Genomic DNA, 14377 nt, shown 5'->3' with positions numbered 1-14377 from the left:
ACACTCCAAAGAGAAAGGAAAACTTGAAATCGCATCATATGACCCCTTTAAATTGTTGCAAAGTGACAATAAAGACTATTAGAGACTAATTTAAAAAAGATTTCTATTTCAAATACATGCTGTTTATTTAAACTTTCTGTTCATGAAAGAATCCTAAAAAAGATATCAGAAATCATATTAGAATGATTTTTGAAGGATAATTCAGCTCTGCCATCACAGGAATAAATTACATTTTAAAATATATTATAATGAAAACAGTCATTTTAAACTGTAATAATATTTCACATTATTACTGTATTTTTGATCAGCTTTGGATTTTTTTTTAAAAACGTTTAAAAATCTTAATATTCACTTTTCACTTAATACAAAGACAGACACAGACACACACACACACACATTTGATTTAATTTAAAAAAATAATTTTTCTGATGCTTTCAAAGTAAAAATGAACTGTCATTTTAAATTAAGTGACATTATTTATGTCTTCAGAGCCAAGTTCAAAGCATTCATAACTTTACTTTTGTTTTATGCTTGGTAAGATTCGTCAAGCATAACATATTCGCTCCATTACATGAAATAGAAATAATGTCATTTTATAGCAAGACATTTTTTCTGCTATTTCTAGTAATGTTATATTATTAAATGCTAATAACTGGAGTCCATAAACCCTGATAACAGGAAGTGCAGCAGCCATTGTCTCCATCACAAGTATCGCAACAGCTTTATTTATTAAAACTTAAAGACATTCTTTGTGTGCTAGATTATTTACAATCTTACAAAAATGTACTATAAAAAGCCTCACATTTTATTTAATTACTTTTTGGCAAACATCATATCTCCCTAGAACACCGCAGTGTATCATTGAAAATCTATATTTGACAGTAAAGAGTGGCATGAAGACTAATCAGATGAAATTAGAAAGGAGTCGGACGCTGGAGAGACTGGTAATGAGATTATATTAGATGGCAGTTACTGATGGCCTGTCAGCTCTGGCTGTGGTGGTCTTATCTCAACACTTCCCCAAGACCTCCGCTTATTGCCTTATCCAGACACCTGGGACCCCAGAGACTCTGTTTCTCACACTGACTTGTTCATTTTCAAGGGCAGAGGGTAAAATCTTGGCTACGCAAGGCCATACACACACACACACACACACGTGCAGTGAAACGCAGTAGACTAGAAATAAACGAATGAAACAGTGTATCAGGCAATTGAGTTTATATCAAACGTTTCTCATTCCCCACAGATAGCTTCAAACAGCTGCCGCTTTCTGATTACAACTGCGCATTTTATTGTTGGAAGCACATTTCTGAAAGTGGGAAATTGCAGCAATTCGTAATTAACCTTTCAGACAGTGAAGCTATTTGTAAGAGCGTAATAACACCATTAATGTCTGGGAAGAGTATTACCTCACAATTCTCCAGACAGATCGTTTGGCGGGAGGAGCATAATTAAAGCTGTTGTTGTGGAGACCCTTGTTCACTTGGGTTATATGGATGAGGTGGGGTTCAAACAGAATGGCTACTTGGACAAACCCAGCCCATGGTAAAACGGTCCCCTTCCTGGAAGTGATGGTCGGAGAGAGTGGCATTCTGCTAGGTTTAGCCCCACATTCCTGCATTCCACTGAGAGGGGGAGGGAAGGCCGGCTAATGCTGCGTCTGTGTCCGTCTGAAGGAGATTTGTAGAATTGTTCGAAGTTCTTTGGTGTCTCACGTTGTGTGTTTGAGTGTCTGTGTCTTGAATATCTGATGGGTCTCTCTTTTTCATAGTTGGTTAAGAGGTTAGTCACTTGCTAGGTGCAGTTCTCGTTAGATTCATGGATTAGTGTGTGTGAGTGTGAGCTAATTAAGTGAAGTAAGTTAGCTAAATCTGACAAAAACGTTCTTAGGGAATCTTCTCAAAGGTAAAATGATTCATAAATAAAATAATAATCATAAAAATTTGCATTATAAGAGTTCGGATAGTGTTAGTCTGCTTTATGTAAAAAATATAGAAGTCAATGGTATGTTCTCATTTAGATTTTTTTTTGTTTTTGTAAATCTAGATACAAAAAAGATGCTCACTTAGTAATAACCAAAGGATGAACGATTCTTTGAGTCAAAACAGAAGTGCATTCTCCTAAAATAGGAAAAATATCAAAACATCAGAGACGAGCACAAGTCACATTTCCAAAAATAATTTCCAGACCTGCCCACTCTAAGAAAAAAAAAAAAAAAAAGTCATTCTGGGAAAGGAAAACACAGTGATGTTTCAGCATGTCGAGTGATTATATTGTTTTATTGGGTGATTATATTTTTTATGTTTTATTTATATTTTATTTTATTTATAGTATATTTTATGTGTTGTTTTATTTCTTTATTTACTTTTTAATATTATTATTTATTTTATTTAAGTTTTCTTTTCTTTTCTTTTTAAAAATCATTAACATTTTCTTTTACTAACCTTGTCCTCTTTCCCCCTTCATTTCCTTTATCTCTTTAAAGTGATAAAGTGATTGTGACATGTGGCCAAGTATGGTAACCCATACTCGGAATTAGTGCTCTGCATATATCCCATCCAAAGTACACACACACAGCAGTGAACACACACCCAGAGCAGTGGGCAGCCATTTTTGCTGCGGCGCCCAGGGAGCAGTTGGGGGCAAGGCACCTCAGTCGTGGTATTGAAGGTGGGAGAGAGCGCTGTACATTCACTCCCCCCACCCACAATCCCTGCCGGTACGAGATCTAATTAACCAGCGGGATGCCCAGTTTCATTTATTGCTCTCCTCCATCTTTCCCCTCCTTTTATGTGTGTGTGTGTGTTGGGAGAGTAAAGGAGGAGGTGCTGATTGGAAGGCTTTCTGCTTTATTGAGACTGTGTGAAGCAAACACACACACATAGATTGTGAGGAATAGTAATATCCCCAGCGCTCCCTGATTATGCTCAACTCTACATAATGCCATTTACTTCCTGCCACATTAATGCTAATCTTTTTATTGCAGTGAGGATGAGAAAAGTGAGCAAGTCGTCGAGTGCTGATGTTGTTCTCAGTGTGTGTGTGTGATTCTTTTGCTTGCTTTGCACACGCCGCAAGTCTCATCCTTGCAACTTTAGATTAAAAGAGAGGAAGACTTATTCACTTTGTGGTTTTTAATCATCTTAAAGTATTACCATGACTGATAAGAGGACAAATAATAATGAGAACCCAAATCTGAAAATAAACAAATATAATTATCTATGGAAATTAAATTTCAGTTTGGTCTGATCAGCCCTGTTTCTCCTGTCGTGTGTTAAGTGTGTAAAATTGGGCTGTGATTTAGATTGGGGTTGATTTTCGTAGGGGCTAGGTCTTGTTTTTTCCTGTTCTGTACAGATTCAGATGCTCATCCTCTGTTTGTGGATAAGGGAAGACCACAAACACTCCAGAGAGGGTTTTGGAAAGCCGCCTGTCCGCCGGTCACTGCATCTGCTGCAGTGTCCTGTAGGACAAATGATTGTCCTGTTTTGTGTAGCACATGTTTGTGTGTTTATTTAGACCTGTACTTTTAAGCAAGTGTGTGTGTGTGCTTTCACGTGAGTGTGTGGCTGAGGATTTTCTCTCTCTTCGTCATAAGTAGTTGAAAGGCCTCGGTGACAGACTGCGCAGCGGGCCTGACAGTCCCAACAAAGAAAGGAACTCTTTATTCCTTTGTCCTTCAAAGCTGCTTGAATATTGCTGTTGACGGGGGAGCCGGATGTCTCAATACAAGGATGTGCATTGTTTTTTCTCGGAGCAGAGACTAGAGCAGTGCATCATGGGCAGGATGCTGCTGCTGTTGTTTTCAGGAGCTGCATTAGTAATTCTTGAATTAAGCTCCCAATACAGCCCTCATTCAGACACAGGAAATGCTTCGAGTGTTTCTTTTGACTTTGACAGTGATCTTGGGACTTATTTTAGTCAGACTTTTCAAAGCATTCATCATAACAAGCCATAAAGATGAGCTCAGATGTACTTAAAAGGGCTCTCATATCAATCTGGACAGTTCAAATGTTGCTGCGATATTGTGGTCATGTCATGATATTGGTGGGTTCAAAATATTTTTTTCACATTTGTTAATTGGAGAAAGTGACACTTTTTAACTTTTGGAGAAAAAAACGTCCTATTTTTAACTTCCTACATTTTTAAACTGTTTTAAACAGATGCTTTTAGCACACAGATGCATTTAGGCCTTCATAGGAGTTAAAGGAAATAACTGAAAATAAATCTATTAAATTGTGGTTGCACAATATATCAGTATCGGACATGATCAGTGTCAGTTATCGGACAATATTAGATTTTTTTCAGTATTTACATACTTTTATATATATTTTTACACTTAGACTATCTTTGCCATCATCTAACCCTCACACTTAAAGTTAATCTTTAAAAAAAAACAAAAAACCTCTCAATAACTCTAAATAATAACTCTCTGGACTGTCTCAAAATATATTTCTAATTTTCATAATTTTGTGATTCCTAAATTACTTAACTACTTTTACTTTTTAGTGTCATTTTTAGTGTATTTTTTTCAATGGCATACAATTTATCAGTCTTTTATTGATATTGTCAAGAACTAATTAAAGTCTTATTATTGGACAGAATTTTACTTAAATACTTTAAAAACTTAATACCTTAAAAAATGTAATTAAAACAGTGTTCTTTTAAAATCAGTCAGTTTGTTAGTTAGAATAGACAGGAATTTGTATCATCAGTAAAAGGAACCAACCAATGTGGAAATAACATGCATTTGTATTATGTGAGACCCAACAAGGAACACTAAAATGTTATACTTTTATGTTATATAATTTCCTATTTATATATAATAAAAAAAATACAAGAAAGTAAATAAAAAATAAGATACTGTAATAAAGTGTGCCATTTTTACAAACCTAGTGTTCTGCTCATTCTTGAAGCTTGGCTGTATTAAATAAATCATCCTGTTGTTCCGAGATATATCCTAGTTCACCTTCCTACCAGAATTTTCCAGCAGATTCTTCTGGAATTCAGAGGACTAATGTAGAGAAATCCTAACGGAGATGTCTTACTTCTTGGAACGGTTCAGAGAGTTAGAGAAAAGAAAAAAAATAGAAACATTACCTTGATTCAGAGGGAAATGGGATTTCCATATTCACATTATCTGACCCACATCTGTAGCCCTAAATGCTTGGTCTGTTCTGGGGTGGCCGGGTCCGATCCGACTTGGCTGAGCCTTTCTTGTCAGATTGCCCTGAATCTCATGACACGCGCGGCATGTGGGGGGTTACAGAGGCCACTGGGCAGCGGTCTCGACTCCACGGCCGAAACGCTGCCAGCTGAACAACATTGTGCGTAGGTGTGACAGCCTGACCAAACCGAGCCCGGACCGCTCAGACACAATGAACTTACTGTTCCACACTCACTGAGCCATGAATACTCTCCAACAGAGGCTAAGGTACAGCAGACGTCACACATATTCTAGTCATTGAATATTTTATACAGAACGGTTTCACGAGAGGGTGCAGCGGTCTGTTAAACAGCCAAGATTGTCTCATTTTCACCTTTCTAGTGCTTTGTGACATGTAGTTAGACCTCTCACCTCCAGACGAGCATGGCCCAACACCCGCCTCTTTCCGATATATAACAGGATTGTGATTAGTGGGCGCTGACGGAAGGGGGCTTATTAGCTGAAGAGTGAGAGGGGGTGGGGCGCTAATTGAAATGATGTCTGATGCGATAGCCTAATCTCTGTGGTGACAAAATCCACGCACACTTGCTAATTTCAATGACAGCTCTGATGTCACTCAGGCTTAGCTGACGGAAATAAATAACAAACGTCCCAGAGAATATTAGAAAGAGAGAATGTCGTCTCGACCATCGAAATCCATCTTGCGTAGCAGCCACCCCGTAGTGCAAGATGAAGTGCCGCTCAATTGTCATGGAGACCAGACATTGCACCTGGTGGCCTGAGAAGACAGTCGCTGCGTGAAGATAAGGGCTTTAAATTCCTACTGCACTTTCAGTTAGGGAGAATCTTGCTGATTTGACACCAGTTGTGCCACCAGTAATTCATGACCCCACACTCATAGGCTTCAGGGGATTGTAGTCACTCGGGTATTGAGGGCTGTGTCTCAATTCCCACTCTGCTTTTCTATAACATGAGCATGAATTTGAGTGCTGGAAAAGGTTTTAACCACTAAACATTGGGAGACTGATTACAATTCAAGTATTAAAATCACAGATATTTATTTATATCATCGCTGCAACATATAATGCATTTTTTTACATTATTAAGCAAGACAGATAATGTACATGCACTCCAGTTTACAAATTTGGGGTCTGTCAGATTTGTTGAAGTAATATGTTTATTCAAATATAGGATGCATTAAATTGATCAAAAGTGACACTAAATATATTTATAATGTTACACTGATGACTGGAGTAATAGCTGCTTAAAAATTCAGCTTTTCCATCACAGAAATAAATTACAAAACCATTATTTTAAATTGTACTTATATTTCCAAAAATTACTTTTTACTGTATTTTATCAAATGAATGCAGACATGGTTAAATCAGGCAGACTTTAAAAATAAAATAAAATAAAATGGCAGTGTACGTTATCACATTAAGACATAAGCAAATATAATGAAGCATTGCAAAAAATTTAATAATATCTCTATTTTATACCGTGAAAGTCATTGGGGTACAGTACTGTTCCCCAGAAGAAAGATGGGTTTGGAACATGAAACAATATTTACATAACTAAATGATCATAGAATTTGTGATTTTTTTTTTTTTTAGATGAACTGTCCTTTTAAAGAACAAACAAGGCTTTATCTTATTTATATGTACTGTATATCATTTTGTTAATATATTATCTTATATATGTATATTATCTTATATATGTATGTATCTTATCTTATGTATATTTCCATTATTATTCTGCTTTTTTTACTTTTATGTTTTACGTTCATGTTTTTACTTTGCATTTGCAATAGAGATTGAAAGTGTACTGGAAAGATTTTGAAAATTTTGGGATACCCCCAGTAATATCTCATTCCCTTGCTAGTGGACTTAAAGAATAGTTAACCCAAAAATGAAAATTATTTCATCATATACTGATAATATTCCAAACCTGTATGACGTTTTTCTTGTTGAACATCTAGACCAGAAAACAATGAGACGTTTTACAAAATACCTTGTTTTATGTTCCACAGAAGAAAGAAAGTCATAAAGTTTAGGATGAAATGAAGGAACTATCATTTTACTACAGAACTAGTGAGTGGATTGAGACACTCTAGATTTTTTTTTTAATCATATACCCAAATTGAAATGGTGACTTGTACTACCCCTTACCAAAAAGTAGCATACTTCAAGTTTATTTTATTAAATATACTTAAGTAAAGTTCAAGTATATTTTTAAGTATACTTTATGTAGTAAGTATACAATAGGTATACTGATAGTTTACTAATTAAATACTTGTAGTAGCATTTTTAGTACACTTTGAAGTATAGTCTCAGTAAAGTACTAGTTTAGTAGTTTTATACTGCAAGTATACTCATAAGTTTTCTTTTAGTGAACTTTACATCATACTTTAAGTATACTACTATGTCCCTATTTAGGTATTAATTTGTATACATTTTGTTACATGAATATCTGAACATACAAAACAAAAGAACAGGGTATCTGCTTGTAAATAAAAACATTTTATTCTAGTTTCATGCATTCTTTTTTTAAAAACTTGAATGTGGGTAAGTTTCATAAATAAAAAAATAAAGAAATAAACAACATTTTGAACAAAAAGCTGAAAAAAGACTATGAATTGGATTCAGAATGATAATCAAAACGTAGATAAAGTTGATCAACACCCCAAAGCTTGACAGTCATTATTACCTCTTCATTGGTCGACATTTTATTCCATAACGTTACACAGTTTTGATGCTGTTTTATGTCTAATGATTGTGTTATATTACATGTGGAAGCATCTGTTGTTTCGGTTTCTTCTTCACTTGTGTTTTTTTGAAATTCTGTACAGAAGATGTGTACTAGCGCCCCCTACCATATAACAATGAAAACACGGATTCTAGGAGCACAAGTATAGCTAAAATATATTTAGACTTTTTCTAAGTATAAGTCAAGTATACTTAAATGTCATTTTAAGTATATTTCTGAGACGTACATTAAGACCATTTCTGAGAAGTACATAAAAAGTAGACTAAAAGTATACTTTCCTATGTTTAGTTCAAAAGAAGTATACTAATAGCACACTTGAATAAACTTATTTTTCGTAAGGGACGTTTTCTCTGCGGGGTCATATCAAACCATCTATCAACAAGTGATATTACAAAACTGGCTTCAGCTCAAAATGAGAGAATATTCTGTGGCAGGGCAGATCAGGTTCTGGAATGCTGCTCCAAAATGCTGGAGGCCTGCTGTCTCCTACCTGACTGACCTCTCTCCTGACCTCAGCGCCAGCCCATACGACAGTGTCGTGGCGGTTTGAGGACAGCGTACCTCTCTTCGGTGACCTCTCTTACATTCCAGCTTTTAGGTAGGAATAGTAAGTTACTTTATGCCCCGCACTCATCTGAGGACTGGATTTTCTTTATCTTTAAATCGCAGGAGACAGTCCATTAGGACCTGCAGCTTTTGCCTATTTTCCACATTGATTTAAATGTGGTTCCCAATTTGACCCCCTGACCTGGTCACTCCCTCACGGGAGAATTGGAGAATGATGTCATGCTTTGAAATTCGTCTTCCTGGTGAATTGTGAAGACAAAAGCAAACATGAACAAATTAGCTTAGTTTACATAACTAACAATCATTATTCAAATGTCTTTCATTTAAAAAAAAGATAAATATTTATATATATATATATGTGATGCCTACATATTTATGATATAAATCATTTTGTTTAGTTTCATTGCATTTTATTTTATTGCATTTTATGTCCCCTGATTATCTTTTTAGCTTCATGTCTGGGTTAAAAAGCAAGCTTTGTTTTTGTTTATTTTGTGAAATATAGCCTGATTTATTTGCTTAAGTGTCCATGATAGCTTGTACTGCATAAATGACTAAATTAATGCCATTTGAAATGAAGACAGAAAATAACAGTGATACGTTAAGTAAATAAGTTATTCCCCTCAGGATCCATAAAAAGTCTACCCTTCTCTACCCTTTTTTAATCGATAGTACTTTAAAAATTAAGTCAGATATATACTGAAAAAAAGAGGTTAAACGTTTTCATACACTGCACATGTCAGTGGGGTTTGGCTTTTTTGTCTCCTGTCGAAGTAAAGAAGAAGGTTTGTGTGAGGGTCTTTTTACTTTTAGCACAAAAAAAACAAAATCAGCAGCAGAGGGAAGACAGAAAGTTTGAGGCTAAAGGAAATTGTCTTGGGTTTGTGTGTGAAGGGTACAGCGGATGGCCAAAAAAAAACAATGTCTGTGTCTTTCTCAGGTCTACAGAGAGGTTCACTAAACATTCCTCACAGGCAGGGGGAGGAAGAGGGTAAGCTTATTAACATAAGAACAGAGTCCTCAGCCAATCGGCAGCAGGGAGAGGGAATGTCAGGATTGAGAAGGAACTGGGAGGGTGTCAGGTTACCCTATGCATTCTTCCCTCCTCCTTTTGCTGGAGAGGGAGGGAGAGAAAGCACACAGGACGGACGCAGAGAGAGCAAGCGTGTTCAAGAGAGAGAAGTATATGGGACAGTCTCATTCTTGCCCCCTGACATCACGGAATTGGAGTATGCGTTAGAAGCTGCCCATACTTTCTGCCTGACGGAGACGTGGAGAGATTTGACAAAGAGCTGGATGGTCCAAGGGAGTTTTCATCGGGGGTCAAATCTCAGGCAGTTAAGTGCTGTCTGGAGTCCCAGAGACTCACACAGTGGGGCTGAAAATGAATTATCTGGTGAGTGTGTTTGCTGTTCTCATTGTTGTGTGAACGCTTTAAGTTGGTTATGCTAAATGCCCTCGGGTAGTATATCTGGAGTGGATGGTGAAGTTTAGTCTTAGTGGACAGAAGAAAAACAAGAGACACATATAGCATGTTTTCTTTTTGGTTTTCTTAGTTCTTCTACTTGACTTTTTTAACATTTATAATTTTAAGGTGTTTATGACAGCAACAAATCAGTACAAGTAGACTAGAGGTTTAATAAAAGAGGCAATAATAATTGTTGTAACACTTCACACAGAGGCCAGAGGAATATATCCGCATAGTCTGAGGTTTTTAAAAATGGCATTTTCTTAAGGAGCAGTGAGTTTTGAAAGCTTAGTAGAGAGTGTGAGAAAGCAGGCATAACGGGGGGAAGAGTGGAAGGAAAAGGAGCCCTGCCGCTGTGAGCTTCTCTGCTGACTCAGGAGAAAGCTGAAAGATTAAGGTTTTATGGAAAGGAGCAGGGGAAAGAAGGAGGGAGAGAGAAAAAAGAGAAGGAGAGAAGAACAGCGTGAAGTGACGGGCCCAAGCATCCGTTCCTTGCCATTGTTTGAAAGTACTGGCGCTCGTTCAGCTTGTAAGACTTTAGGAATGACACAATGCTTTGGTATTTGTACGTGAGAGTTGGGCTGTACTGTATTTCCGCCTGTGAGGAATCTGGATGCTGAGATTCACCCCCTGCAGAGACTGGGATATTCCCCGGCCATAGAAATGGACTTTGAAATGGTTATGGTCAATTATTAGTGTACTGGATATCAGAATGTGCATTGAAAACAGATGATGACTGGGTTTTTAAGAAGTTTGGAGTATGAAGATTATGAATTTTATTTATTTTGTTTTTCAATTCCAATGCATTTCCTTTTCTTTTAATTTTTTTTGTGTTGGAAATTCGTCAGTTTTATAGTCTGTTGAAACCAGCACAAGTTTATATTGGTTCCTCCTGAGGTGGTCCGTGATGAAGGAGGTGAGTTGTGTACATTTGTGAGAGGGCTGTTGACTTATTGAGATCACTCTCGAGTTGAGGTAACCAGGCTGAATCAGTTGCTAAGTTAAGAATGTTGAGTCATGTTGTGTTAGGGATCTTTAAATAAGAGACAGACCCCTTCTTTAGAAGACAGCTGAGTAACCTGAGTCCATCTCCCCCTGCATCGCCTCTATGACTCAATCCTGACTCACCCTCCAGCTCTTGTGTTTAGGAGGGAGGAATTCCCCATTGCTGATCTGAACCCCCCACCCTCTCCTGGGGGGTCTGATGGGCAGGAGCTGCTCCTCATCCTCATTATTCTCATAATCATGCACACATGGATGTCAGCATCAAACTGTGTAAAACTTGCTCTGATCTGAAACTAAATTCAATCCCTTTGGTAACATCACGCATGTGATGCCTACTTATTGTGGTCCAAAAGTAATTCAAATGTTTAACCAAGAAATAAGAAAGGAAAAGGAATAAGAACAAAAAAGGTTGGCAGGTGTGACCTTTGATCAATACCAAAAATATTCATATTAATATTTAAAAAATAAATGAAATTAGCATTAAATTAGTTAATGGTTTCCAGTTGCACTGCATTTAACTCTCTAAGAGCCAGTTTGTTAGACACAAATTAAACCATCCTTAAATGAAAATGGCAGAATTTTAGATTAAATATATGATAAATGGTACATCTGAAACAGCCGTTGAATCTCCACAGAGGAAAATCTGATTCTTTAGACATTGCTTTTTCATAGTTTAGGAAACTCTGGTTCATTTCATGTTTCAGATGTTCCTCTTAAATGTCTTTTGAAATAACTAAGACAACTTCTCTCATATAATATAAAGCTACAATCTGAATAATAATTTGAACAAGGAAGAATTTGATAAGAAATATTTCATTCCAGTTTCCAAATCTGAGCACCGATTTGATCACTTCTTTATCTTCTTCTGAAAAATATCCAATTAAACCAGCCTAAGATTGTTTGCTGGTCTTAGCTGGTTTAGGCTGATATTATCTTGTTTAAGTTTAGCCAGAAAAGTGCCCAAAACCAACCTAAAGCCGCCTAATTGGGATCAACAAAGACCAGCAAATCAGTTCATGTTGGTTTAAGGCTTTTTTCCCAGCAGGGTTTAACCTTATATCTGTCTAAGAAATACTATTGAGAAATTTAGAGAATTCATTTGTGATCTTTCTTTCCTATGGGTCTTTTTACAACCCTGCCCTTCATCTCATTGAACATGGGAGGCAGATATTGTTTAGCTGCCAGAGTTTAAAGTGAATATGTGTCTTTCCTCTGAGCTTTGTAACAAAGCATGAGAAATAACCTATAGTAGCTTATTTCAAAGACTTGGAGCTCTTCAAAGAGACAACATCAAGGGTTTCCAATACAATTGTGAGTGCAGATAATGAAATGATCATCATGTTTTCAATAGCTATGTCTTACACTGTTTTGTAGTGGTGCACATTCCATCTGAGAGCTCCTCTTCCTGTCTTTGTATCTCAGGCCTCCTTGAGTTTATGGCCTCGTCACAGTTATTGAACTTGCAGAATGACTGTTTGAGGTTGCAGTGACGCTCTGCACTGGAAAGGAATCATCATGTTCGATTGAAGCCTGTCATTTTTGGATTTATTATTTGGGATCGGCAGGATTCTGGACATGTTTATGCAGTGATGAAGGTCCTTCGCTCAGGGTGAAGAGGAAAGAGTGTTTATAGCACACACTGCAGTCCTTACGAAAATTCCCTGTGTCCTTGTTACACTCACGTTTATCTCTTTTTGACCGCCCAGCACTGTAAATCACGCTGTAAAGATCGCACATCAGCATTGTGTTGCCGTGGAAAAACATTGGCAGTAAACCAACACTTAGTCGTAGCCTGTAGCTACAAGAATCCAAGCTGGGTTTTTTTCTTTTTGAAGAGGGTGTTGAAACCTCACCCTTCTAGGAAAGGAGGGGCAAAGGAGGTGTCTTTGTGTGTTTTCCAGTGAACACGAGTGAAATGGATGATGGATGAGTGATGTTGAGTGCACATAGGAATGCAGTTGTGTTTGTGGGATGAGCTGTGTTTTTAGGATTTGGATTGTGATTTTTGTCTGGCTGTGAATCACAGTGTGTGTCTGCAGTAGGGGATGCACCAGTCAACGGTGGTGTCTGCATGCGTGCATTAGTGTTGACTGTACTGAGGATATGAAATAAAAAAGACGTACAGTATGGAAGTGTCTGGTGGGGTGTTAGGTGGGCTGAAAGTAGCGGGCACTTGAGGGTGCTCTGGAGGAGCGGGCACTTGAGGGCGCTCGGGAGGGGATTCAGGGACTGGAGCCATCCTTGGACTAAGCACGGGGACAGGAGCCCTCACCGGGCTAAACTCGGGGACAGGAGCCCTCACCGAGCTAAACTTGGGGACTGGAGCCCTCCGCGGGCTTAACTGGGGGGCCGGAGCCGAAACTGAAGCGAGCTTTGGGGCTGGAGCCGACACTGGAGCGAGCTCTGGGGCTGGAGCCGACACTGGAGCGAGCTCTGGGGCTGGAGCCGACACTGGAGCGAGCTCTGGGGCTGGAGCCGACACTGGAGCGAGCTCTGGGGCTGAGATGAGGGCTGTAAACAGTCTTTTCTTCCTCATCCTCCTCCCTTGCTTACAGGTGATTAGGACGGCCGGCATGCTTGTCATTGCGGCAGCCGGCGAGCCTGACTCGGGAACGGCCGGCGGGCTTGACTTCAGCACGGCCGGTGGGCAGGAAAGAGCTGCGGCCGGCGGGCTTGACTGAGGAACCGCAGGCGGGCTTGAATTCGGTGCGGCCGGCGTGCTGGAGAAAGCCGTGGCCGGCGGGCTTGACTGAGGAACGGCCAGCGGAGGGATCCCAGATCGGGATCGGAGGCCCTCCAGACACCGGATGACTGCCTCCTTCCAGTCAAGGTTGGTGGTGTCTGGGAGCTCCATGGGGTGATGGTAAGTCATCCCGAGCCAGAACAGCGTCACGAGGGTTTCCCCCTCGAGGGAGCTGCCGAGGGCGAGCGGCACCAACGCCCTTGCGTAGACGATCGGGTTGGGGCTCGCCTGAGCCACGGCAATGAACCTCGCTCGTTCCTCCATATGAGCGGGGAGAAACAAACAGGAAAACAAAACACTTTTAAAAAACGGGGGAAAAAAATGGGGAAAAAGGCACCGCTTACTTTCAGTTTTGGGTCCGCTGATCTGTCACGCTTCACGAGGGAGGAACGAGGAGACGCTGGAGAATTCGTGAACTAGAATTTAATTCAATAAACAAAGGGATACAAATACTGGAACTTATGAATGACATTTAACAGCGGACGAGAAACAAGGGGCAGAACACACTATAAATACACAGACACCAGTGGGACACACCTGGGAGCAAATGAACGAATTAATCAAACACAGCTGGATACGAATTCACACAACGAGGACAGGAACAGGAAAGACCGAATAAGGAAAACAGGAACATACACGTGACAGATCGCCCCCCTCCCGG

The 14377-nt window shown here is 39.0% G+C and overlaps 1 protein-coding gene across 3 annotated transcripts in view; it reads left to right on the top strand.

Moving 5' to 3' along the window:
- LOC107694928 (breast cancer anti-estrogen resistance protein 1-like) overlaps window positions 1-14377 on the top strand; it is a 103652-nt gene that overhangs the window by 44415 nt on the left and 44860 nt on the right. Inside the window, exon 1 of one of the 3 annotated variants that reach the window (XM_016494642.1) lies at window positions 9579-9896. The exons of 1 other annotated variant lie outside the window; for it this stretch is intronic. In XM_016494642.1, the coding sequence (XP_016350128.1) occupies window positions 9885-9896 (12 nt within the window). In that variant the 5' untranslated portion in view covers window positions 9579-9884. Of the gene's footprint in view, window positions 1-9578; window positions 9897-14377 lie in introns of those variants that run through there. One more of the 3 variants, XM_016494645.1, reaches the window with a different exon arrangement.

The sequence above is a fragment of the Sinocyclocheilus anshuiensis genome, unplaced genomic scaffold (assembly GCF_001515605.1).
Source record: "Sinocyclocheilus anshuiensis isolate Anshui unplaced genomic scaffold, SAMN03320099.WGS_v1.1 scaffold286, whole genome shotgun sequence".
In the NCBI taxonomy this organism is placed as follows: Eukaryota; Metazoa; Chordata; class Actinopteri; order Cypriniformes; family Cyprinidae; genus Sinocyclocheilus; species Sinocyclocheilus anshuiensis.
The sequence above is the reverse complement of the archived record's forward strand: the minus strand, read 5'-3'. Positions and strand labels throughout refer to the sequence as shown.